This window comes from Triturus cristatus, chromosome 11 (genome assembly GCF_964204655.1).
Source record: "Triturus cristatus chromosome 11, aTriCri1.1, whole genome shotgun sequence".
NCBI classification, from domain to species: domain Eukaryota; kingdom Metazoa; phylum Chordata; class Amphibia; order Caudata; family Salamandridae; genus Triturus; species Triturus cristatus.
Window position 1 is genome coordinate 49,766,566 of NC_140594.1, and position 26,622 is coordinate 49,793,187.

Sequence of the window (26,622 nt, forward strand, 5' to 3'; positions counted from 1 at the left end):
TTTCCCCCAGCAAAAAAACAATGCCTCCTGGCATAATTTTCACCCGGTTGCCGAACTCGAAGTCTATAACATCATCACTAAGCTAAAACCATCCTCTTACACCAAAGACCCTCTACCCTCTAACCTAGTCCAAGACTTAAAACATATCATTGCCCCATACAGGACCACCATTATAAACTCCTCCCTGGCCAAGTGGTGTGTCCCCGCTTCCCTCCAACTGGGTCAAATCACACCCATCCCCAAAAGTCCCAACGCAGATCCCAACGACCCAAATAACCTCTGACCTACCTCTAACCTCCCTCTTCTCTCTAAAGCTCTTGAAAAATGCGCCCTGCTCCAACTGGATAATCACATCAACACTTTCAACCTCTTCGACTCACTGCAATCTGGCTTCAGAAAAGGATGCAGCACTGAATCTGCCATGCTCAATATAGTTAACGACATACTTCACTCACTAGACAATGCCGAGTCTTGCCTACTCATTCTCCTCGACCTTTCTGCTGCATTTGATACAGTTAACCATACTGCCTTACTTAACACTCTTAAAGTCCGCTTTGGCCTCAAAGGCCCTGTCCTCAACTTATTCACCTACTTTCTCCAACACAGAACCCAACAATTCAAAATCGATAACTGCCTTTCCGACCCCACACCAATCTCCCTCGGTGTCCCCCAGGGATCCATTCTCTCTCCTGCTCTCTTCAACTTCTTCATGGAACCCCTTACCCTCATTCTCAAACAAGCAGGAATCAATTACCACCTCTATGTCGACGACGACACTCAACTTTACTACAAGATTAAATCCCGCTCCGATATCCTCCACCTCAGTGACACCTTGACCAAGATCCAATCATGGTTCCACCACAATCATCTCAAACTCAACCCTAATAAAACCGAAATCATTCTCTTCTCCCCTAAAAACAACCCACTCCCCATACAAGACTGGATCTTCGACCTTAATGCTCTCAACTGTTCTCTCACTACTTCCAACTCAGTTAAATTTCTAGGCATCACCATTGATAATACCCTTGCCCTTACTTCCCACATAAAAACCTCAGCCAAAGGAGCACTCTTCACTCTCCGTCATCTCAAGAAAATTAAACCCTTCATCCCGGCTGACGTCTTCAAATCTGTTGTCCAATCGCTGGTCCTGTCGAGAATCGACTATGGTAACGCTATCCTCGCTGGAACACCTAAAGTCCACCTTGCACCACTCAAATCTGTGCTCAACCTAGCTGCTAGACTTATCTCTGACTGCAAACGTTTCGACCACATGTCCCCCGCCCTCAAAACCCTCAAATGGCTACCCATAGAAGGCAGATCCACCTACAAGATTGCATGTATCACGCACAAAGCCCTTCACCAAAACACCCCATGTTGCCTCTCAGACAAACTACACAAAGCGGGCTGCGCCCGACCGACGAGGAGCAATAGCGCCCTCGTTCTTGTCCCCCCTCTGTTAAAGAAGAAATGCACACAAGCTCGCTCCTTCTCCGGGAATGCTCCTTCCATCTGGAATTCTCGGCCTAAAGACCTGCGCTGTAACCCTTCCTACTTCAACTTCAAAAAAGACCTTAAACTGTACCTCCGCAACAAATATTGGGGTCCATAATACCTACCTCTGACACTGACTCCCACTCTGCTCCCCCGTCAGGCTCCCCTCTATTGCCCTCCAACTCTCTCTCCCCCCCATTCTCCTTCTTAACTCCCCTCCCTCATACCACTCTCTCCCCTCCCCCTAACCCGCCTTCCTGCCTCTATCTTTATACCCGATATCTAGCCTTACGCATGGCCTCCCTCTGTTCTCCTAAATCCTTTTCTCTTTGTCCCCCTCCTTTATCTTTTCTTTTACTCCTTTTGAGCCACCCACCCTAGCCTAACTACTCCTGCCCTCTCTAGCTTAATATAGTACTTTTGTAAATATCACTCGTATTTATCTGCTTTCTTTGGTATAATGGTTCTTATTGCAATGTTTTTGATCAAATGTTTTAAGTACCGTTCCTCCTCACTCTCCTGGAAAGCGCTCTGATGCCCCTGGCTCTAGCCAAAGCTATCTAAAACCTTTAAAATAAATAAATTAAAATAAACTTGTTCACTACTTTAGAGTGCAACAGCAGTGTGTGTCCCAAAACACCTGTGATAAACTACATTCAGTACTTTACTTTATAGTAACCTCTGACAGCCTGGGTCACCCCATAAAAAGGCCGCACGGTGAGGGATATCAAGCACCAATTCCTTTTTCAAACGGACATTGACCAGTTGTTTGTTTATTCCCATTTTAATTCTAAGTGGAATTTAAAATGATGGCACTTGTATGTTTGAAGGATTTATTTCTTTTAGAATAAAAATTGTCCTGGGAGGGACAAATAAGCAGAGATGTATTCTTATGTTATTGAATTTAATAAAGATGCCCATAATGAAGTACAAGGATTGCAAGTAAGTAGGTTTGTTTAAAAGTGAACTTACTTAATGGAGCTGTCAATATTAGTTGGAAATTAATGTAAAAAACACATCTACTGTTTAAAGTACATATTCTAGTTGAAAATGTACATTTTGAGGTAATTGAGAGAATACATGGGAGAGTTATGGATTTCTAAGTTCATAACAGCTTTAAATAGGATGGGCATAGAAAGAAAGAAATGCTCCGCTCTTTCCAGCACCCCTCTTCCCCATGGGGTTAGGCCAGAGGTATAAGGCCTATGTATACATGCTCTTCATGTACACCAAGTGGTAGCTGGTCAGAGTCCAAATTCTTACAGAAACTTCAGTTCAGGGAATGGCCATCTGGTATGTTTTACAACAAAAGATAAGGTAGAGATTATCCAGTTCTCCAGAGCATGGGGACAACTGTATCAATCGTTGGCAGAAGAGCAGAGATCTGGATGATTGCAAGGGTGGGATCCACCCCTTTGATACTCTACTTGGATGTAAAGTGGAGTGTCAGGAGAAGATGGTGATGAACATGCGGAGTACTATCAGTAGTTTTATAATGCTCTCAGTTTGCCCTCTTACGCCAACGTATTCAAATAGTTTACCATGAATGTTTTGCAATACCTTTTTAACCCACTGTTGAGCCTTTGACTTTAACGGTAAAGAGCCTTGCGACTCAGTCTGCCCTCTTAACTCTTGTTCGTTGTGTTTACAGCTCAGTGTCTGAAGGCATGCCACCTCCTCCACGGAGAGCTTTGTATCTGCATCCACCTACCCTGAAATATCTTTTTTTGTCTATGTCTAACTCAGGTGTTGCCTGTTGTCCTTTCTGAACCGCTTGTTTTAACAGCTTTGCACAAATGAACCTTGTTGTTTGCAGCCCCAGCCGCCCTGTTTCAGAACTCTCAGACTTCCAACAGTGCTCCAAGACTCCAGCCAACGCCGATCGTCACCACTGCTGCTAACCTGGTCACGCCTGTGAAACCGCTGGGCACACTGGCACCACAGTCAGGGCAGCCCCAGCCACAGGCCCCCCAACAAACCGCCCAACAGAGCGTGCTGCCCCAGAGGCTGGTTCTCGCCTCTCAGGCACGGTTGCCCAGTAAGTGGCCCCCTGCCCCCTCTCCAGGTTTCTCTTGCCCTCTCACTGCTGGAGGTTGAGTTATGAAACACCCTCAAATGTCGACAGATTCTGTGTTTTCCTGGCTTGCACTGGGCTTTGTCTCACATTTCCTATTAGGTGCAGGTCACTGGTGTGTGTCTTGTTGGTTTCGTTTTTGTGTTTCTTTAAGCACAAATCATGTTTATGGTGCAGTATCTTGTATTTCTGTGAATATGGCCTCTAGTTTGAGTACTGGACGAATGTATAAATGAAGAGCTCCACTTGCCCCTAATCAGCCTTTAGATGCGAGACTTTGGGGAATTAATTTGAACAAATATGCATACAAAGCAGAGTATGCTCATGTTATCCTTGGAGCACGATCTGCATTTACTTTTGTAGTTCACGCATAAAGAGAGGTTCTGAACAATCCGCATTGTTGGAGGAAAAGCATTAGAGAGTTTGGTTGTGGGCATTGTGTGACCGTGACAGAGGGGCAGAACATGGAGGTGGGGGTAGCAGCTGGACACTTCCTTGTCTTCTTTATCTAGCACACTTTAGAGAGCAGAACAAAAGAAAACTGAGCCTAGGTAGAAAGGATATTGCAGGAAGCAGGTCAGGAAGGTTTGTTTAGGTTGGTTTTGAACAGTTTCTTGATCTGTATCTCATCAGGGGATCTTTATCAATATTTGTAAGCTTACATTATCACTTTTTCTGTGGAATAATGAAAATAACACTTTACTACAAAAAAATAATTTAAACATCTGTCTGGAGGCAAAATGTAGTTTTAGTCTCAGAGTCTAGTAGAGAACGGTTCATTTTGTTTTTTGTCTCTATGATTTTCATATTTCCTATCACAAGCTGTGCCTTTTGAGTTTCTCATTCAGTTCTTGGGTTTCATTTACTTAAACATTTTCTATGAAGGCAGAGTGATTTTAATGTTGTTTTTTCACCAGTTTTCCCTCCGCGTTTGCGTTATTCTTTATGCTTTCAGCACTGACTGCTGGATCTTGGCAAGTGCCTCTTCTGTAACGGGGAAAAGTCTTAGAAAATAAAAACATCTTTACCTCCATTAACACAGATGCTTAGAATACTGGTGAGCGCCAGGAAGCTTGACTGGACACTAGCTTCAGTGAGACCATTCAAGCTGCAGCAAGAACTTTAATGGAAGGCTCCTGATCAAGACACAGTTTTTTTCTGAAACGTAGTTATCTTCCGGATTCTTTCTGCAGTGCATAAAAAGTAAAAGTCTTTGTCTTTGTCTCCCCCCCCCCCCCCCGCTCAGAAGAAAAAAAAACGTTGGACTCCCAAGAGGAGAAAGTTTAACAAAATCGGGCTACAAACTCGCAGAGCTTCAAAGTCTGTTGACTATTGAGGTATCTAATGGGCCTCTCTCTGACTTCCATGGAGCATGTTTCTTATGAAGCTCCAGAAGGCTGGAATCCAAAGTGACCCTGAAAGAAGGTCTCAGATCAGATTATCTGCATGGAAAAGAATTTATTTGTTGGACCAGTTCAGCTATCGAGTAGCCATCAGACTCATCCTTTCTCAACTTCATTGTTAAAACCAGATGCCAAAGAAAGTGCTCAACCTTTATTTGTCAGGGCCAACCCTCTTTGGGTCAGACAGATTGTGGTAAATATTTCTCCTTTACCGGGACTGAATTTGATACAGGAACATAATAAAATAGCTCAATGAAATGAGAGGCAGAATCCGTGATATTAGAGTTTCAGAATGGGCTTTATTCCAATAAGCGATTATAATCGGATGCTTCAAGTTCCATCACCACGGGAGTTCAGGAAGTGAAGTACATACTTTATTGACAAGCAGTAACTTTTATAATACATACATCATAATGAAGTGAATACAGTAGGCGTAACAATTGATAAGGACATTGACGTTTTGGTGTGCGTAGCCGAAAATGGGTGTAATAATGAGTAAAAAGGAACATGATTGGCTATGATGTAATACATAGGTGGATCTATAAGATAATACTTGGCATTGATGCGCGCGCAGCAGTCTGACGTATAATTGACGTATAACTAGGGGGTGACGAGGACTTGACATTTAGCTCTACGTGTGGAGACAAGAAGTCTGGGGGGTCAAGTCAACCTAATCCCAAATCATATCTACATCCTATGTTTAAAGAACTATGTTATCCACAAAAGAAGGACTCTCGGACAGAATCTATTCTATACTGACTGTGCGTGCGTGTACAAGCGTCTAGGTGTCTACACTGAATGCGAGGGGTTAGGAATATTCCATGGTAACAGGGCTATGAATTACTTGCATGAGGACAGAGAAGATGGGCCTTTTTGCTTGGTAACTGGAAGAATGTTTACTTAAGCTACTAGGCAGGAATGCATCGGCTGAGGGGGAAGCAGATAATTCGAAGGTGAAATACAGTTCTTGGCAGAGAATAGGCTGATGTCAGGCTTCGTGAGCCGCGCAGAGAATGAGACAAAGTTCATGGTCACGGATGCAGGCTTGAACTGGAGCTTTCAGAGACAGAAGGCAAAAGGAGTTCGATGACAGAATCAGGGCCTTTTTGCCTGAACTGTAAAATGGCATAAGTGAACCATATAAAGCCGGTAGCCTTTCATATTTAGGAATGGAATATCCAGCCCATTTATGGCGGATCTGACAGAGGACATGTTGACGATGGACGCACATGTGTTTGCGTCATTATTACTGGAACTGGAGGGAGCATACATGTACTTGCGACATGCACATAGAACCGTTGGGGTCCAAGATAGGGGACATAACTGACCAGAAAAATCCATATTTCCACATTCCCTCCTTGTCCCCTTCTTGCCCTTCACGAGATATCAATCTTCATTAATCCATTTATCTGTTCATATAGCATCATTTGTTCTTCTTTCTTCTTCCGGGATCTTGAATGAAAATCTTGATGTGGAATGCACGATGTGGCACACAGACCACAAATTGCTGGTCCACATTGCAGACATAGACAGCAACTGAATAGTATGAGAAGGCTTATACCTAGGAAGGATAGAACTCTCCATCCCCAGGCTGATATCGTATTCCAAAACCAACTGGACCAAGTCCAAGTGCCTGGGTTCTGGTGTATCTGGCTTACTATCTTATGAAGGCGAGTGATGGCTTTATATACGGATGGCGAATTTTCTGGTATGAATACGCAGCAACTTGATCCGATGACCCTACAAGCTCCGCCCCTATCAGCCAGGATGACGTCAAGGACAAGACGATTTTGAAGCACAACAATCCGCATAGCAGACTGTTCTTCTGTTAAATTGCCTAAGGCGGAAATAGTTTCATTCACTACTGCTTCAAGGGTTCTAGTTAATCTACGTATTAGCTTACTATTAGTAACAGTACCTATATAGGGAAAGATGCCTTTATTGAAATCTACATACTTGTCCCATGCCGTCTCAGTGTAATCGACAATGGGGAGATCTCTCCGTTCTCTATTGTGCACTAAATGAATATTTCTGTAATAATCAGGAGGAGCTAGGAAAACAGGTGGCAAAAGGAATGCTATGTAGCAGGTACCATCCCAATCTAGAGGTAGACGCATATATGCAGTCTGACCACATATAAAGTAGGAGTGGCGAGAAGTTCTGAATGAAGATTTGCCTTGATCACTGAATTCTACTGTAGTAGTGCATTTACTATGGCCCATATGTATAGAACCAACCTTTCTTACACACAATTCACCCTTTGCTGGGAATACTGACATGGTGGGTAAGACTAGCTCAACTTCGGATACGACATTTAGAATCATGAGATTAGGTGTAAAATTACCTAATCCATATACTTCATTTTCTAGATCAGTTCCTGTTCTTTTGGGGCGACCCTCCTTGTCAGGGTAGCAGACTTTGAGTAAAACTAGGTTCAGGTTTCCCCATATCCAATGGTCTTGGTAAACTGCTGTGTCTGAGTCTATGGAATTAATTAAACTGAACCATGCTCCACAGGAGCCATTATGTGTAAATGGGTGCGGAAAGAATGGCAGGACTCCTTCATAATTCTGATAGGGAGGGAGTCGGCCACACACCCAACAATTGGTGGCGTTACTAGTCTGATGGGAATGGTGTAACATACTAATGAAAGTGTTATTGCGCAGCGCAAGTCTATAAGACAATTCATGCGGAGGTAAGTCACTAAAAGAATGTTCAGCAGCAACATTATAAACATGTCTAGAAATAGGGTAATATATGTGCAACAACATACTTGTAATAGTTATTAAAAGACTCAATAAAAACAAGATTAATAATGTCACTATGCAGTGGCTACGCAGTGATTTACAATACGCCTGTCGTTTCAACATTTTTCCGGTATTTCCTCTACTTAGGTCCAGGGGATACATGTCAGAGACAATTCAACCGCTTCACCTTGGAGAGGACTTAAACAATCAAATTGCTCGACTTGGTGGGCCTAAGCTTTAGTTTATAAAGTTCGCTTTCCGTTTTTTCCACCAAAGGAAGTTTTGAATCAGTCTGTGAGGGAGTGCAGGGCACAGTGTCTATATCTGAAGGTAGTCCATGAAATTTTTTTATGTGACTTGAATGAATCCAACCCTTGCGGCCCTCGATCTTCACGGCTGTTCTTGTGGTCAACAGGACCAACTTGGGTGCTTTCCACCTGGGCTCCAGTTGATTTTTTCTGTCGAAATTTCTCACAAAGACAAGATTACCCGGAACAACATCATGGGGTTTCGCCTCAGTGTTGTCGGGAAAGGCTGCAGCTACCTGTGAACGAGAAGATTGTAGTGCAGACATCAAGGAAGCCAAGTAATCTGTCAGCATATTACAGTCAATATCAGTTATTTTGCGTGGTATAGGCGTCCCCCACATATTCGGTGGTCTACCGAAGATCACCTCATACGGGGATAGCCCTGTTCTAGAGTGTGCTACCATTCTCATGTAAAAGAGTGCAACTGGTAATGCTACTATCCAGTCGACACCTTTCTCTCTGCATATTTTGGACAGTCTGATTTTCAGTGTCTGGTTATGTCTTTCTACGAGACCTGCTGCCTCGGGATGTCGGACACAGTGGAATTTCCACTGATAACCTAACAGAAGTGAAACGTGTTTCATTAATTCGGATGAGAACGGCTGGCCGTTATCTGAGTAGACAACACGTGGTAAACCGTATCGTGGGAAGAATTCTCGAACCAACTGTTTGGCAGTAGTCGGGGCAGTGTAATCTGAAACTGGGTACGCCTCTGTCCAACGGGACAGAGCGCAGACAACCACGAGAACATATTTGAATCCTCGACATCGTTCCATCTGGATATAATCCATCTGTAGGACTTCAAAAGGGTGATCAGGAGGCTGAAATCCACCCTGTTCTACGGGAACACTTTTTCCCGGGTTGAACTGGCAACAGATCATACAGGTACGGACCTTTTGTTTGGCTGCTGCTCGTAAATGCTTATTAAACCAAATGTGTTGAATGCTATCTAGCATAGCTTTTTCTCCTAGATGTGCTGGACTATGTATAGTGTTGATTACGACTTGGACCATTGAATCAGGGAGGAACCACACAGACCTTTCCTTCATCATCCATCCCTGGTCCGTTTGGATCCCTCCTAATTCAGTCCATTTCTTTATTTCGTCTGGTGTAGCATGTGTCTGTATGTCAATTACGTCAAGAGTAGGATCTTTAACTGTCATACTATGTGTCGGTGTCGGGACTATTGTCTTTGTCATATCGGGGGTTTGAATTTGAGCAGTCAGTTTAGCTGTTCTGTCGGCTAGATCATTGCCTTGGGAAATGGTATCAGTAACTTTTGTATGGGCTTTACATTTCATAATTGATATTGCAGTGGGTAGATGTATTGCATCTAATAATGCATGAATGAGGGGTCCGTGCTGAATGTGGGCACCGTGGGAAGTTAAATAACCTCTCTCTCGCCACAGCACGCCGAAGTCATGTACAACTCCGAATGCATAACGTGAATCAGTGTATATGTTGACTTTTTTATTCGTGGCTTGAATACAGGCTTGTGTCAGAGCGATGAGCTCTGCGGCTTGAGCTGACAAAGTATTTATACGGTTAGTTTCAATAACTTCAGTATCGGTTGTGACTGCATAAGCGGCTACTAACTCTCCTGTACTTGTTCTCATGCATGAACCATCGACATAAAATGTCAAGTCTGGTTCTGACAATGGAACATCGGTCAAGTCTTGTCTGGGTTTTGTCGTTACAGTAATGACTTCAATACAGTCATGGATTAGTGGGTCTGTTCCGATTACTGGCAAAAGTGTGGCAGGATTCAATGTGTTACAGCGTCTTATTTCTATATGCGGCTGAAACAGTGTCAGTTCATACCCTGTAAGTCGTGCTACGGTCAAGTGTTGTGTTTGTGTTCTATTTACAAGAACCTCTACTGCGTGTGGTACTTGAACTGTCAATGGATGTCCTAACACTATGGCATCGCTTTGTCTGATTGCTAAAGCTGTCGCTGCTACTGATTTCAGGCACGCAGGCAAAGCCTGAGCTACTGGATCTAATGTACTAGAAAAATAAGCACATGGTTTGTGTGCTCCTGCTTGTTCCTGTGTGAGTACTGACAAGGCAGTACCTTCGCGTTCTGTAACAAAGAGTGTAAACTGTTTTCTGTAACATGGTGTTGCTAAAACTGGTGCTTGACATAAAGCTTTCTTTAGGCTTTCAAAAGCTTGTGTATGTTCCTGAGTCCAAGGGAGAATAGTCGATGTGGCTGCCTCCTGGGTTGTCAACTGAATGAGTGGTTTTGCTAGGAATGCATATTGCGGGATCCACTGTCTACAATATGAAGTGAGGCCTATGAAAGCCCGCACCTCCTTTTGTGTCTTAGGTGTTGGCATGTTAACTATCAACTGAATGCGGTCGGGTGTAAGCTGCCTTCCCTCCTTGTCCAGCGAGTGTCCAAGATAAACAACTCGCTGGACACAGAATTGCAGCTTAGAAGGGGAAACCTTGTGTCCTTTTTCGGCTAGAAATTGTAAAACTGTCAGTGACGCTTTTTCACATTCAGCTTCGCTTCTTGCGGTGATCAGCAGATCATCGACGTATTGAAACAGAGCCGTGTTAACTGGCATGTGGATACTGTCAAGTTCTCGTTTCAATGCTTGGCTATAGATGCTGGGGCTTTCTGTAAATCCTTGAGGTGCGCGTGAGAATTTAAAGCTACGTCCATTTAAACTAAATCCGAACAAATATTGGCTTTCCGGATCTATTGGGACGCTGAAAAAGGCATTCTTGAGATCGATTACAGTGAAGAATGTCGCTTCGGAATCAATAGCTGTCAGTAATGACGAGATATCTGGGACCACAGGGAATTGTGGCACAATACATTTGTTTAACTCGCGCAGGTCAATAACCAATCGATATACTGGCGGGGCCTTCGGATCTGTTCGTTTAAGAATCGGTATTATCGGTGAATTACATATATTGGAGTCTGTTTCCACAACTACTCCTTGGGCAATGAGCTCGTCAATGATTTGTAGTAAAGCCACTACAGCATCTGGTGGTAACTTGTATTGTCGCATTCGTGGTAGCACCACTCCTGCCTTTAGTGTGACTCGATATGGTGTAATATTCATGCAACCAACATCAGTAGGGCCTTGTGCCCATAGACGTGTAGGTAAAGTCTGTAGTCGGGGATCCATGTCTCTAGATACATAGTGACCTTTAAAATCACGTAAAAACAATCTTACTCCTTCCGGAGAACAACATATTATAGCTCCTAGGGCTTTTAACGTTTTTATTCCTAATAGATTTTCTGGACATGATTTAGTAAGCAGTAAATCTGTAGTTCGGGTCAGAGGTCCTATCGTGAGTGGCAGAGGCTGTGACACTTCATTAACAATAGGTTTGCCTGAAAAACCAAGGGAAATATTTTGTGAGCCTGAGAGGGGTGCCCCTGGAACTTCACTACGTTTTATAGTTGTTCGACTTGCCCCTGTATCGAGTAAAAATTTTCTATCTTGACCTAATAATTTACTACGTACATAAGGTCCTTCTTGATCCACAGGAATCTCGATAAGGGGTAAGTCAACTTCCCTCTCTAGGCTAGTTCATGCGTAACGCTGATACTCGGGATATTCATACTGTGCGGTCTGATACATTTGTCGTGTTGTTGTTTGTGTGGCAGCAACAGGTAATGGGGGTGCAGCTGGTACAAACTGTATTGGCTGTTGTGCGGCTGGCATTGCCTGGACATGCTGTATAGCTCCTTGTTCATTCTGGTCTTGTCTTAGTGGCCGTGATCTTTCTTGTGTTTTACCTATGGCGATATTATGTTTTAGAACTGGACAATCGTGTACGTAATGGCCTGGCTTTTTACAATAATTGCATGTCCCTTTTACAGGTCCTGCTGAATCGGAATGTGTCATACCCTTTTTATGTCCTTCGGCTGGGACTGTCTGGGAAACTAGCATTTTCATTTTTGTGTCTTTCATGCGTCTGTGTTCATGTTCTTGTTCCTCTTTAATTCTATTGTGGTGGTACTGTAACATTTGTAACATTTGTGTTGGAGTGTTACCTTGCCAGGTACTCTCGAATTTTAATACTCTATTCTTTACTGGAGGCAGAGCATTTTCTACTAATTTTGTTACAAACAGATGTGGGTATGATTCGCTACTTGCTTTTATGCCACTATTTATACCAAAACATTTTTCGAAACGGGCATAGTAATCACTAGTGTCTTCATCTTGCTTCTGTTTACAGGCTGAAATTGTACCCCAATCTTCCTTTTTCGTAGTTAATAATCGTGGCAGTACCTGTACTAGTAGTCCTGGTAATGCCTTAGTTTTGTCCCCAAGCCCCGAACCTGGACCTCGGGCCCTTTCTTCTGCTTCTAATGCTGACCATTCTATCTTTTGATCACCTACCTCCCACTCTTTTTCTTTGAGTTTCTCATAAATGCCAGCAGGCATCAACACCTTTAATATTGTCATAATGTCGGGGTAGGTATACTCTCCCATGAGTAACATGTCTTTAATTTCTCGGTGAAACCCCGCTGGGTCCTTGTCATGACTGGGTACTACTTTCTTCATTTCTAATAATTCTATTTTCGATATAGGCGTATATACAAATACGCGTTTAAACTCATTGTCCTCACCCTTTATTGGGTGCACTTCTCGTAAGGGATTCTGTCTATCTATGTGGTACGTAGTTCTTTCCTTGGCGGACAATGGAACATGTTCTGAACACACGAAAAGAATATACTGCTTTCTTGATTCTAGAATTTCTTTAATTAATTCAGTACCTGGACCTCTCCATTTAGTCATAAGTAATTCAGTCAGTATGTCAGGCAAGGGACCAGGGTCCGAGTGCTGACTCCGATACAGTATAATGAGTTGTTGGATCATATAAATCCCAGCTAACCTTTGTTCATCTGGGGTAAGATTCAAAAATGCGCGTACTACTGTATCATCACTATATTTTCCGGGACTGTCCACCCAATGGACAGCTGCCCTGGCTAAATCTTGTTCATCCATGGAATCGAGGAAATGATAACCCCTTCGTTCTTGGAGTAGTTTGTCGGCGGTTTGGAACGAATGCTCGTTAGACCTTATATTAATCATAGGTATTTGAAAATTCCTGCTATTATCTGGGCACGTCGGATGCATTGAGTCAGTATGATATCTGGTCTGATTCCTATTACAAGATCTTCCTCTACCTACATAGGCTATGGTGTCTGACTGTCCTGTGAGCAGTCCTGGCCCTTCTTCCTCGTTTTGTTCGAACTCGTCTGTCTCTAATCTCTCTTCGTGTAGGCGTTCTATTTCTTTACGGATCTTTCGGCACATGGCTATTATACAATTTTGTTTATCATGTCTCCCTTCTGATATATTCTGGCTCCATCTTGTAAGAATTCTCATGGCTTCCGGGTCTACCCCCGGTCGGTCTTGATTTCTGATCACACAGTTTATGAGGAAACGTAACAGTTCCCCCTGTATCTCTACTTTCTGGTATTCCATAGCTCTGTAAATACATTCTGGATCTCGCCCTGTTTGGACAAAATGATATAGATTATCTAGATGCGCAGTCATTCCTGGTAACTTTGCTAAATACACTGCGGCTCGTCTGATACGCAATGATGCTAGGGTCATTTCGTCCTCTTTTCCAGGCACCGGGTCATATCTACAATCTATAAGAAGTTCTTTAAGCGCACGGGCACTAAGGAGTTTGGGTGTACGTGAATGCGCTGACTCTTGAAAAGTAAGCTTATTTATTCTGGGTGGTGTAGAAAAGACATTGGCAGCTCCTCCCGCGGCTCCATCTGGGGCGTCGGGTGTAAAAGGATTCGTTGAACGTGACACAGCAACTACAGGTGTGGACACAGCCATAGAAGTAGCTGTAGGAACGGATACAGAAACAGATGTGCTTGCCGAAACTTGTGACTCGATTTGTTGCCGTAGGGATATGGGTACTGGATCTTGGCGTTGAACCTCCCTGGTAGGTGGTCTACGTGGGGCGGAATTGGCATACTCGGGAGCTGCGTCATCTAAATAAGAGGAAAGAAAAACATCTTCTGCGGTTCTAGGATGCCCCTTAGGATGTACCTTTATTGGGAACAATGGGGTTGGCAAGTCTTTTGGCGTTTCCGGAGTAGCCTTAGGTAATCCTTCGGCCAGAAGGGGATACATACCATTCATAAGGGTATTTCTTTGTCTGTCTACTTGTTCTGATTTTACTCGGATACCTTCCTCAATTAATAGATTTTCTCGAACTTTCGTGGAATTCTCTTTACTCTTTTCTTCCTGTCTACGTGCTTTTTCTGTTCGTCTATGTGATTCTTTACGCCATAATTCAACGGCGTCTTTCTGTGACTGTCTGACTTTCCTTTTCCATAACTCTTCCTCGACTTTCATGATGCACTCTGCATCCCAGGTCCCCGCTGTGGGCCACCTCTGACTTTCTGGTAATCCCTTGGTATAGTCTACCCATAGATCAAGAAATAATATGGCGTCTAATCCATGTTTATGATACATAAAATGCCCTGGGGTGTCCCTAGGAGGGATAGGGACGGCTTCTTCGAGAACCCCTTTTCTGGTAGTGATCTGTCTTAATTTCGAAAAGAGCGGCATATTGAGAACTGACCTTATACTTGATTTTGACCTGATACTTGAATTTGAACAGACTTAATACAATAAACACGATAATGAACAGTCATTCATACCACGATATACTTAAACACTTCAAACATTTAACATTGAACCTTTAACTGGAACAACAATGATGATCGTCTGCATGACTAATCACCAAGCTTAATTCTCGACAATAACTAGACAATAAATAGACACTTCGGAATACTTGATATACTGCTAAACAGTACAGATACACTGCTAAAACAGTGCAGACCGGATTTGTGTACCCAAACCCGTCTTGACCGGCACAACCTATGTGCACGTCAGAAAATGCCTCCCCAGTAATGGTACTCACCGGGTAGCTTCGGAAACGGAAGGCCTCAGTAACTTGAACTTGACTCGGATTTGGACTGGACTCAACTCGATTCGTCGGACACTGGGCTTGACGTCGTACTGGTGGGTCTCTGTATACCTCGGATCTTGCTCTCTCAGCTAGGCTCTGGTCGGGATACTTCGCACTTCTCACCGCCTCGTCTGGGTGTTGATTGCAGTCTCAGTCGCCCCCGCTTGACCGGAGGGAGATACAGGAAATCCTGCTGGTACGCGTTATTGTCCGTCCAGCTGTGGCAGGAGACCGGGCCTGCAACGCACCGCCGGCGCGTGAGATGAGAAAGTGTCCCTGTTCGGGCGCCATCATGTGGTAAATATTTCTCCTTTACCGGGACTGAATTTGATACAGGAACATAATAAAATAGCTCAATGAAATGAGAGGCAGAATCCGTGATATTAGAGTTTCAGAATGGGCTTTATTCCAATAAGCGATTATAATCGGATGCTTCAAGTTCCATCACCACGGGAGTTCAGGAAGTGAAGTACATACTTTATTGACAAGCAGTAACTTTTATAATACATACATCATAATGAAGTGAATACAGTAGGCGTAACAATTGATAAGGACATTGACGTTTTGGTGTGCGTAGCCGAAAATGGGTGTAATAATGAGTAAAAAGGAACATGATTGGCTATGATGTAATACATAGGTGGATCTATAAGATAATACTTGGCATTGATGCGCGCGCAGCAGTCTGACGTATAATTGACGTATAACTAGGGGGTGACGAGGACTTGACATTTAGCTCTACGTGTGGAGACAAGAAGTCTGGGGGGTCAAGTCAACCTAATCCCAAATCATATCTACATCCTATGTTTAAAGAACTATGTTATCCACAAAAGAAGGACTCTCGGACAGAATCTATTCTATACTGACTGTGCGTGCGTGTACAAGCGTCTAGGTGTCTACACTGAATGCGAGGGGGTAGGAATATTCCATGGTAACAGGGCTATGAATTACTTGCATGAGGACAGAGAAGATGGGCCTTTTTGCTTGGTAACTGGAAGAATGTTTACTTAAGCTACTAGGCAGGAATGCATCGGCTGAGGGGGAAGCAGATAATTCGAAGGTGAAATACAGTTCTTGGCAGAGAATAGGCTGATGTCAGGCTTCGTGAGCCGCGCAGAGAATGAGACAAAGTTCATGGTCACGGATGCAGGCTTGAACTGGAGCTTTCAGAGACAGAAGGCAAAAGGAGTTCGATGACAGAATCAGGGCCTTTTTGCCTGAACTGTAAAATGGCATAAGTGAACCATATAAAGCCGGTAGCCTTTCATATTTAGGAATGGAATATCCAGCCCATTTATGGCGGATCTGACAGAGGACATGTTGACGATGGACGCACATGTGTTTGCGTCATTATTACTGGAACTGGAGGGAGCATACATGTACTTGCGACATGCACATAGAACCGTTGGGGTCCAAGATAGGGGACATAACTGACCAGAAAAATCCATATTTCCACATTATGGTAAAATTTCAAAAAAGAAGATAGAGGTCGGCAGCATTAGAACCTTTGGCTTTGAGAAAATAATAATGCATGCCCAATATAAGATATACAGGTGCTGATCCTACTGGCACATTCAAACACTCTCATCTGCAAGAGCAGCCAAAGCTGCCTTCCTATAAGGAACGATCAGACCAGGGACGAAGAAGAAATGTTTATGGAACAGATACTGTTTTGGGAAATTCTCTCCACATATTCCACCCTAAACACCAAACCTCTACTTGCGTTGTTTAAGCAGTTCCTACCCTGTTAAGCGCACAGTGGTGTCAGGAATTTGTGGGGGTTGGGAGAACTTTCAAAACCTCAAGAGTACAAGGGCCTCTAATTTTGTTAATCTCCGAGTCAATGAATAATGTCAAATCCATTATCTACAAAGCAGAAGTATGTAGTCTCCCCTCATGGATAATACATTTCTCAACACACCTAAACCAGATGCGATATTGCTGGAAAGAAATACTTCTCCATCGCCCCAGCCTATGAATTGACCTCTCACTTATAGTCGGCATTTCTGCTGCTCTGGTACACTTCCATGCAGCCCTTGAAACTCAACGGTGTTCCTCGTCTCCTTTGATATCTTATTTCACTCGATTGTCTGATTTTCTGCGTGTGTACCTGCTTTTTTCCCTTATTCAGGAATATGGTACTTTACTCTTTGCTCCCGCACCCTCCTTTTGTATTATGATGTTTCCCACTTTCTATATTGATTAATTTAGACTGAGTTGCACAAAGTAGACACACTATAAATAAAAACTGTGAAACGATTGTAAATTATGCATTCAGAATCGTTGCCCTGGTCTCATATTTCAACATATATTTAAAACAAAAGCACTGGATTTGACAATAAATCTCCAAATCACATGTTTTCTGAACCCCTTTGTAAAGAAGCACTGAAACATTTACTGATTCAATCAACAGTCAACACGATCTATACAAAATACTGTGGAACTGAGGGTTGTGCCTTGTCTAAAATGAATGACGTTGCAGCTGCTCACCTAGAGAAGAAGCAGTTGCTGGCCATCTGGTAGTTGGTTAATCAAAACCAGTGCACAACAAAGAATTGGGAAACTTCACCATGACCTTGGTTTCAGGTCGCAGATAAACTACAGCAAAAGATCCATCCTTGGGCAGAGAATTCAGTAATTTAGGGGTATGACATTCACAGCAGTGTGTCAAAGGGCATTCAAACTTCCACCAGTGTAGCAGAAACATGTTTTTTTCAATAAGGTCTTCGATCTACAGTAGACTAGATTTTACTCTCGCTTAGCTTGTTACTTGCCACATTTTTGTTTCTCCATGATGTGTGACTGCACACAAGGCAACGTCTGATCTGCCAAGTAAACCATTACCAAGTAACCATGTGATCCAACACACAGGAGGTAAATAAACTTTTGCAGAATTAATCCTTTTCTGGATTCACATGCTGTGCATTATTCCACCATCTAATATTTGGATCCGGAATTGTCTCAGTTTCCCTTTTCTTTTCTCGTGCGGGGATCGACCACCATTTGGTGTTATCTGTCCCCTGTGTGATATCAGATGGCGCCCCGGAAGTTCCTGTGCGTTGTAGCCATCTTCAGATTATTTTTTCTGCAGTTTGGTTTGGAATCAAAAGGAGAAGCTCGAAGTTTTTGGGAAAGATTCCTGACAATAAAGGCTTTTTGGGGACAAATATTCTGACCAAAGGACAAGAAGGTATCGGAGAGGGAAGGGAACCTTCACCGCAGAATCCCGACGGGGGGGATTCCCTCGCAATAATACATGTGGCTGGAGAATGAAGCAAGGTAGGGGTCATGTAAAATGTCCCCTTTAACTTTTGTCCAAACTGCCACCACAAATTTGCACAATGCGACCAGCACAAAGTTTGAAATCTCTGCTTACCAAGGGACAAGGACTGCGAGACCTGCACCGTATTCATACCGATAACTCTCAAAGACCGCTGAAAGAGAGTGGAACATCACACAGCAATCTACAGCAGCCAGAAGCAACCGGTACCGCTGGAAAATCTGGGCCTCTCTAGTGATGACTGGGAACATGTTGGGGCTGCAGAGTCAGCCCACGGAGGCTCGGACATCGAAATCCTCGAGGTGAACGCCGAGAGGAAATGTGCGATGGAGGATGTGGAAAAGAGACATGAAAAGGTCAACAAATCCTTGAACCCCTCAGACACCAAAGGCAACGAGAAAGAATTGCACAAGGCAGATCAGACATCAAAGAAAATGACGATCAAGGGTGAGCCGCAACCAAACAGTTTCACGGATCCCAAACCAGGGATACCGACGAGGGCAGATCTTGAAAAATTTACAAAGACCAGCTCGGGTCGAGAGGCCCCAAATGAAACACCAAGGAAGAGCGCTTCTCTGACGCAAGATGTCGAAAGAGCCCTCGAGGTAGAAAGGAAGAAAATTAGAGGCAGAAATGGTGGCACTCCTTCAATACACGAAGGAGTTTGACAACGTGCTGAAGGAATTCAGGATTCCAACCAAACCTCAATGGATGTGGCCATAAAACAATGGGACGAGATTGAGGAGCTAATTAAGAGGCTCCCAGATGATGACAAAAAGAGAGCCAAGTCAATCATCCTAGAAGGAAAACATTTTGCAAACACCTGCCTGAAGTCAGCACTCAATTTGGCTGATGCAGCCAGTAGACAAATGTGTACAAGCACAGCCCTCAGGAGACATGCTTGGCTCAGGATTTCAGGCTTCAAGCAGGAGGTCCAAACCACAATCCTAAATAAGCCATTTACTTTGATGGACCAGGCGGTAAACGAGTCCTTACAACAAATAAAGAAAGAAAATGAGGCACCTTCAAGAGGGGAGAAAATAATTTCAGAAGGTCCGCAGGAACGGGAACTTTCTCAACAGGGCAGCATCAGCAACAAGAAACCGCAGGGCTGTGTACATCAGGCATCCCAGCAAACCGGGCACCAATGCTGGCAACAACCTGCAAGGCAGCCCTTTCGTGGTAGAGGAAAGGTTAGAGGACATTCTTCCGGGGGAAGGAACAAGCACCAAGTGACTCCGGAACGAAAACGGGCCCCCACATAACACTAGTGGGAGGCAAAATAGCGCAATACCCACAAGAATGGGAAAGGATCACCACAGACAATTGGGTTTAAAATGTGGTGTGCCACGGCCATTGTACAGAACTAACAAACATGCCACCACCAAACCCTTTCAAGAGGAAGAGATTAAAAAAAAATAAACTTTTAAAATTAAGGGAAGAGGTAAAGGAACTCTTACAGAAACATTCATTTGAAAAAGTACCAATGAGGGGAGTCAACAAAGGAAACTACTCAACTTACTTTCTGGTACCTAAGCAAGATTTCCAGTCCAGATTTAAAGGCAACATTGTTAATCACAGCCTGCCACCACTAAACATTAGCACTTGGTTCCTGTTTACTTTGTTCACACAAGGCTGTGCCCACTCTCATCCATACATCCCCAGAATCTCAAAGTGTTCTTACTGTTTGACAAGATCTTGGTACTCATAATGTGTCTGGAATAGCACATTGGACACAAAATATGTTGAAAGGAGACTTACTAACTAACATACTTGCTTCCTTTGACTGATTTTGTGTTGTAGTTAAAGTTCACCTAACAACCATTGTATCGGGCAGAAAATGTTGTTGTGGAAGGTTGTATGTAAGACCCCCAGAGTGGATTGATTTATTCCCATTTAAGTTTTTTTTTTTTAAAGCAAACATAAGTTAGTGTACAGAACTCTGTGTAAAAAAAAAAAAAAGGGAAGATTGTAGGGTACAGCCATTTCCCTACATGAATTGACCCCTTTGAGAACATCTGCTCCTCTCTCTTCTTTTTAAATCTAACCCGCCACCTAGTTTCCCAACATCCCTCTTTGGGGTATAGGGTGGGGAAATCTGTCCAAAATATGTTGGCCCAATCCTCACGGGAGGACCTTTGATTGTCAGGTCCAGGTTAAACAAAACCTCCTTGGTAACTCTGGCCCTTCCCTTGTGGTCACGGTTTCTCTGCTCCTACCTGCTCCTGTGGTTTCCTATAAGGAACGTAGTCATCCTGAAAGTGCAATGCAACCATCAGACTGGGGTTGTCTGCTTTATGGCCGTGTTAAGCTTCCACATGGGATGATGAATAAACCAACACAGACAGCAATAAGAACCACGTGTCAAAGTGCTGGTGATGTGCTTTCTGCAATCAGTTTCTGGGTGGTGAACCTCTTCGCTTGATCGGTCAAGTAACCCTCTATCTTTGGGCCACAGCAGCCCTCTATGATAGTAACTCTGGCAACGCAAGTTTACCTTCCCTCCAGCCTATAGTCTTCCCCCAATATGCTTTTCGTTACTTCAGTAATTAGATACTCAAAATGCTTACAGAATGTACCTACTCCTCCCACACCCAAAGCACCCCCAGCCACGTCTCATTCAAAATACACTGTCCATAGCAAGTAAACAACGTCCTTTGGACATTGATGCATCCTTTTTCTTTTTACCACACTTTTTGATCTGTATTACAAGGCAGCAATTACATTGACCAGAAGGGTGCGAAATTGAGGCCCTAGGTAATCCTTTGAACCTTATTCTGTCTTACACTCTTGAGTTTTGCAAAAGTCATTTTGACTTCCACATAAATCAAACTCTCTGCTTGCCATCATTTTTTACAACTGAAGTCTCTTAACATCCGAGATACAAAAATTGCTCTTTGGCATTATCTTGAGAAAATGTGAGATTAAAAGAATTGAAACTTTATTTACTGTGGAGCAGTCTGTCTTTACCGGGTACCTCTAAACAATCCATAGCTCATGTCATATTGTTGTGTGCATCGCTTCTTGCCGTCAGACGCTCAGCAGACCTGTCACAGGAAAACTTAGATTCTGACTGCAGAATAGACCAATGTAGGTTGTGATTCCTTTGACTGCGTGGCTAGTTATCGGCTTTCACTAGTGGTCTCTGTGGAATGGATGATATAGGACATAAGCTTATCTGAGGGGAGCGTTAGGCATTTGTTGGATATACTGAGTCAATACATGAAGTGCACAATCAATAAGGAAATCCTTCATCAATGTAGAAAAGTTACAGATTTTTAAATTAATTTAGATGCCAAGATCTACGAAATTAGGTAAGTAGTTTTCTAGTTAACGATTTTCAGAAATCCAGAAAATCCAGCCGTCAGATTTGAGGCACGAGCCTCGAGTGCAGTCCTATGGGAGAGGCATGCACTGCATAGGGGTACTTGCAATCGAGCTACAGGATTGTTCTTCTGGACTTAAGGTAAGTAGAGGCCAAGGTCCTTAGAATCACCAGCACTTTCGGTTTACCTGCCCTGGTGTGTCCGGTGCAGAGGTGCTGGTCACAAGGGTAGCTTCGAACGCTACTACTGAAGTCAATGGGAAAACCTGTAACAGAAAAAGGTTGAAATTGGGGGCCAGTCCAGCAGAACCCAAATGGAGTCTCGACTTTTGAGGGTCTCTGAAGCAAGTGTGCACTGTCAGTAGGCTCGTACTTGGGGGCTCAGGTGAAGAGGTGTTTTGACCAGCGGGTTACTTGCATTGGAGGTGCTCAATATTTTGTTTGATCTGGGGAAGCAGACAAAACGGGATAGCAGGGCCACTCTTAAGGTTGGCCTCTCTGGTGCTGACGTCCCACGTCAGTAGGTCTATCTTGGTGGTGTCTGGGCTGGACACTAAACAAGCCTTGACTGCTTCAAGGGCTCCGGACCCAAGGTATTGGGGCAAGGTGAATCCTGGGGTCCTGCCATCTCCAAACGTGGTGGGGAAACGGATATGACCTCCTGGAGTGTGTTGACGTCTTCTTGGGCAGCTGCTTTGTTTGGTGGACCCGCAGGTCAGCAGAAGGGTGTACTGGATTGATGCGTTTCGGTTCCTGCAGGCAAGTGCCTACTCCACTTCAAGGGAGATCCTGGCTGGTTAGCGAAGTGTGGGCATCCCTCCAAGGCTTTTGAAGGATGCACACCTGCAGGACGAGTCAGGGCTATGCCATTGTCAGTGCAGGAGCGGGCAGGCACGATTTAGATTGCCAGGTCCATAGCTAATCCACAGCTTGTGTTCTACGACTCTTCGTTGTCCTCCTTCTTCTTTAGTCTGGCGAATCTGAGTTCTTGGTGTCATGGGGCCACCTAAATACTGAATTTAGAGATGTTTAGGAGAGTGAAGGGTAGCAGCCAGTGGTCTACTTGCCATTAGGGTCACTACACCCCCTATATGACCACTTCCTTTGGGGAATGGGCATAACCCTATCCCAAAGTTCCTAATTCCACCAAAAACAAGATGATGGAATTCTTCTTTCGTAGAGAACATCGGGCAATCCACCTTAGGGGTGTGACTAGCCTGGTGGTGCAACACGTCTACTTATATAGCTAATTTTGCGCCTGTCCTGGTGCCAAATGGGCCTCAGGGCAGGGGTTGGCATCGCCCATGTTTGGGGGAAGCAGGGTTGCATATAAAAAGCAGCAGGTGGTTTGAAGCCCCTGGCCTTGATTTTCTAAATCACTAGCCATCCTGCTGGAGGAGGTGTGAACACCTTCCTTCGAAGCAGGCATAGTTTCTGGGCTCGCAGGTTTTAGGCAATCACCTGCAGGGGGTCAGAAACATGTCTGTGGTGGCAGGCTGGACACTAAGAGACTGGTAGATTTTCAGGGGGCACCTCTAAAGTACCCTCTGGGTGCATGTTTTAATAATTCCACTACTGGCATCAGTATGGGTTTATCAGGACAAGGTGTTTGATACCAACCACCTTAGATTTCAGTAAAGCCATGATGTAGCTGGGGGACCTGTAATTACCAGGGCACTGTACATATCGTTAAGATGACTTCCCTGTTCACTTGTACTATCTAGTAATTGAACTAGACAGCACAGGGGCATATCTGCTCATGCAGATATATCCTCACATGTAATATAATACACCCTGCCTTGGGGCTATATATTGTATGCAGGGTCTGTGGGAATGACACACAGGGTGTGTGCCATGTGGTGTTTTCACATTTGTCTGCGCCATTTCATGCAGCCGGGAATGGCCGTCTGCATGGGTTTAGTGGTGGGTCCCTTAGGGTGGCGCCATACAAGCTGCAAGCCTTGGGGGCCCTCTTTAGTACCCATTCCCTTGGTAACAGGGCTACTATTTGCTAGGGACTTGGGTGCTAAAGGTCTTGCCAATTTTGGAGCATTTGAACAGTTACCTTGTTTTAGGGCAAGAGTACTAGCACTGGGGACCACCCCGTCTGCACTGTCAGTCTGTATGGGTTTGGTGTCTAGTCCCTTAGGGTGGCACAATGCAGGCTGCAGCCCTTAGGGACCCTCTTTAGTACTCCAGGCCCTAGGTACAAGAGGTACCATTTACTAGTTACTTACAGCGAGTGCTAAAGGTATTGCAAATTGGGGAAACAATTTAGGGAAAGCGATCTGGCACTGGGGACCTGGATAGCAGGACCACCGTGCACTTTCTTTCATTGAGTTCATTGAGTTCCAGGAAACAAGTGGGGTCACCATGTCAAAAGGGGCACTTTCCTACATCCCCACTTCCCCCGCCAAAAACAAAAGAGAAGGAGACTAACCTTGGTCAGTCCCAGGTCTGTGTTCTACTGCAAAGTCCATTCCCTGTAGGGAGATGGACCACCTCAGCAGTTTGGGGTTTTCACCTTTCAACTGCGTCAGCCATCTGAGAGGCCTGTGGTCAGTTTGTACAAGGTACAGGTATAGTCTCAGCTTCTTTTGAGACCAAACCACAGCAAAGGCTTCCCTCTTAATGACAATACACTGCTCTCTGGGGAGTAACCTCCTGCTAATGAAAGCAACAGGTTGGTCATGGCCATCATCATTGATTTGGGATAGGGCCGCTCCTATCCCTAGCTTAGAGGCATCAGTCTGCACTATGAACTGCTTAGAGTAATCTGGAGCTTTCAAAATGGGTGCTGAACAAAGGTCTTCCTTCTGACTGTCAAAAGCCTTTTGACAGCTCACTGTCCAGTTTACCTTCTTTGGCATTTCTTGGATGTCAATTCTGTGAGGGGTGCCACAATGGTACCATACCCCTTCACAAACCTCCTGTCATACCCAGTCAAGCCAAGGAATCCCCCGAGTTGAGTCTGGGTTTGGTGGAGCTACCCATCCACAATTGCTTTGCTCTTGGGCTTTAAGGGTTGAACTCAGCCTCCATCTACAAAGTGGCCCAAGTATACAACAGATCTCTTCCCTATCTGGCACTTGCTTGCCTTGATAGTGAAGCCTGCATTCTGCAGTGCCTCAAGGACTTTGTCAAAGTCGATCTGGTGACCCTGCCAAGTTAAGCTAAAGACCGCAATATCATCCATATATGCTGCACTAAAGGTTTCCAACCCAGCAAGGACTTGAGTCACCAACCTTTGGAAGGTGGCAGGGGTATTCTTTAATCCAAATGGCATTACAGTAACCTGGTAATGGCCGTCGGCGGTCTAGAATGCTGATTTCTCTTTTGCACCTGGGGGTCAGACCAATCTGCCAGTACCCTGATGTGCAGTGAGTACTGAGAAATATGGCAGTCCCTAACCTGTCAATGAATTAATCAGCTTTTGGGATAGGGTGCACATCTGTCTTGGTGACAGCATTGAAACCTCTGTAGTCCACACAAAACCTCAGCTCTGGTTTACCACCCTTGGACTGAGGCTTGGGGACTAAGACCACTGGCCGAGCTTAGCTCATGGACTTTGAGGGCTCAATCACCCCTAACTCCAGCATCTTGCTTGACTTCAGATCTAATGCTTTCCTTTACTTGGTCAGACTGTCTGTATATTTTGTTTTTGACAGGTGTTCTGTCTCCAGTGTCGACATCATGGGTATACCAGGTTGTCTGACCAGGAGTTGGAGAAAAGAGCCCAGCAGAGTGTCTTAGAACTTGTCTGCAGTCAGCTTACTGTTGGAGAGGGAGGGTGTCTGATAAAACAACTCCTTCAACTGACCCATCTTCAGGTCTGTGAGAAGAGGAGGTCCGAGAGAGGTTCACTCTCTTCTTCCAGATCCTCATCAGTGACCATCAGCATGACCAGATCAACCCTGTCATAGCAAGGCTTTGGGTGGTTTACATGGATGACCTTGTGAAAGCTCCTGCAAGTGCCTAGGTGAACCACGTAGGTGACCTCACCTCTCCTCTCAAGGATAGCGTAGGGGCCTCTCTTTTTGTCTTGGAGGGCCCTAGGAGTCACAGGCGCCAACACCCATACCTTGTGCCCTGGCTGGAACTCCACCAGTGCAGCCTTCTGGTCATAACAGAGCTTCTGCTGCTCTTGGCTTGCCTCAGGGTTTTTGGTTGCTTTACCCATGTATTCAGTCATCTTTGAACACAGGCCAAACACATAGTCCACAATATCTAGCTTGGGCTCTTTGAGAGGTCTCTCCCAGCCTTCCTTCACTAGACATGGTGCTATCATCACAGAATGACTGTGAGAAAGTGCCTCTTTTGACATGGTTAGCCCCCACGTTTTGCCTGGTATTTGATGTGGTTTTGATTGTAGTGGACAGGGTTCCACAGTTGGCCCTTCAGGCCATAGTAAATGGTACCTAGGACATTGGAACTGAAGAGGGTTCCCTGCGGACCCCTCACCTAGGCCATGCAGACTGCTACTGCCGCATGCATGGCCTGGTGCAGACAAAACAACAAAGGCGACATGGCACACTGCCTGTGTTTCATGCCAACTAGCACTGCTGAAGGTATATGTAAGTTACCCCTCTAGCAAGTCTCACAGCCCCAAGGCAGGATGCACTATACCACAGGTGTGGGCATATCTGCATGAGCAGATATTCCCCTACAATATTTACGTCCAATCTTAGATATTGTAAGTGCCAGGGAAGCCATAGACAGTACAGGGGCTGAAAACTCGACAACTTGAGTTCACAGCACCATGATGTCTTCTCTGCAACCAGGAGTGTTTGGTACCAGACTACACCTCTCAATAAACCTGCACTGATGCCAGTTTGGTATTTATTGAACCATGTACTCAGAGGTGCCCCTGAAAACTCACCGAACCTTGTGTGACTACAGACTGGTGGTAGGTAGTCTACTACCGCCGGACATGTTTCTGGATTGAGAGCCTCTGCCCTCTGGGACCAGAGACCATTCAAATCCTGGGCAGAGGTGTCACACCTCCTCCCCCAGGATGTGCACAGT

The 26,622-nt window shown here is 44.5% G+C and overlaps 1 protein-coding gene across 4 annotated transcripts in view; it reads left to right on the top strand.

The window, feature by feature from the left end:
• Nucleotides 1-26,622, top strand: part of EP400 (E1A binding protein p400) — an 852,236-nt gene that overhangs the window by 353,340 nt on the left and 472,274 nt on the right. For 3 of the 4 annotated variants that reach the window (XM_085634324.1, XM_085634325.1, XM_085634326.1), the window contains one exon: nt 3,308-3,529. The exons of the other annotated variant lie outside the window; for it this stretch is intronic. In XM_085634324.1, coding sequence (XP_085490450.1) covers nt 3,308-3,529 — 222 coding nt within the window. The remainder of the gene's footprint in view (nt 1-3,307; nt 3,530-26,622) is intronic. 4 annotated transcript variants of the gene reach the window in all.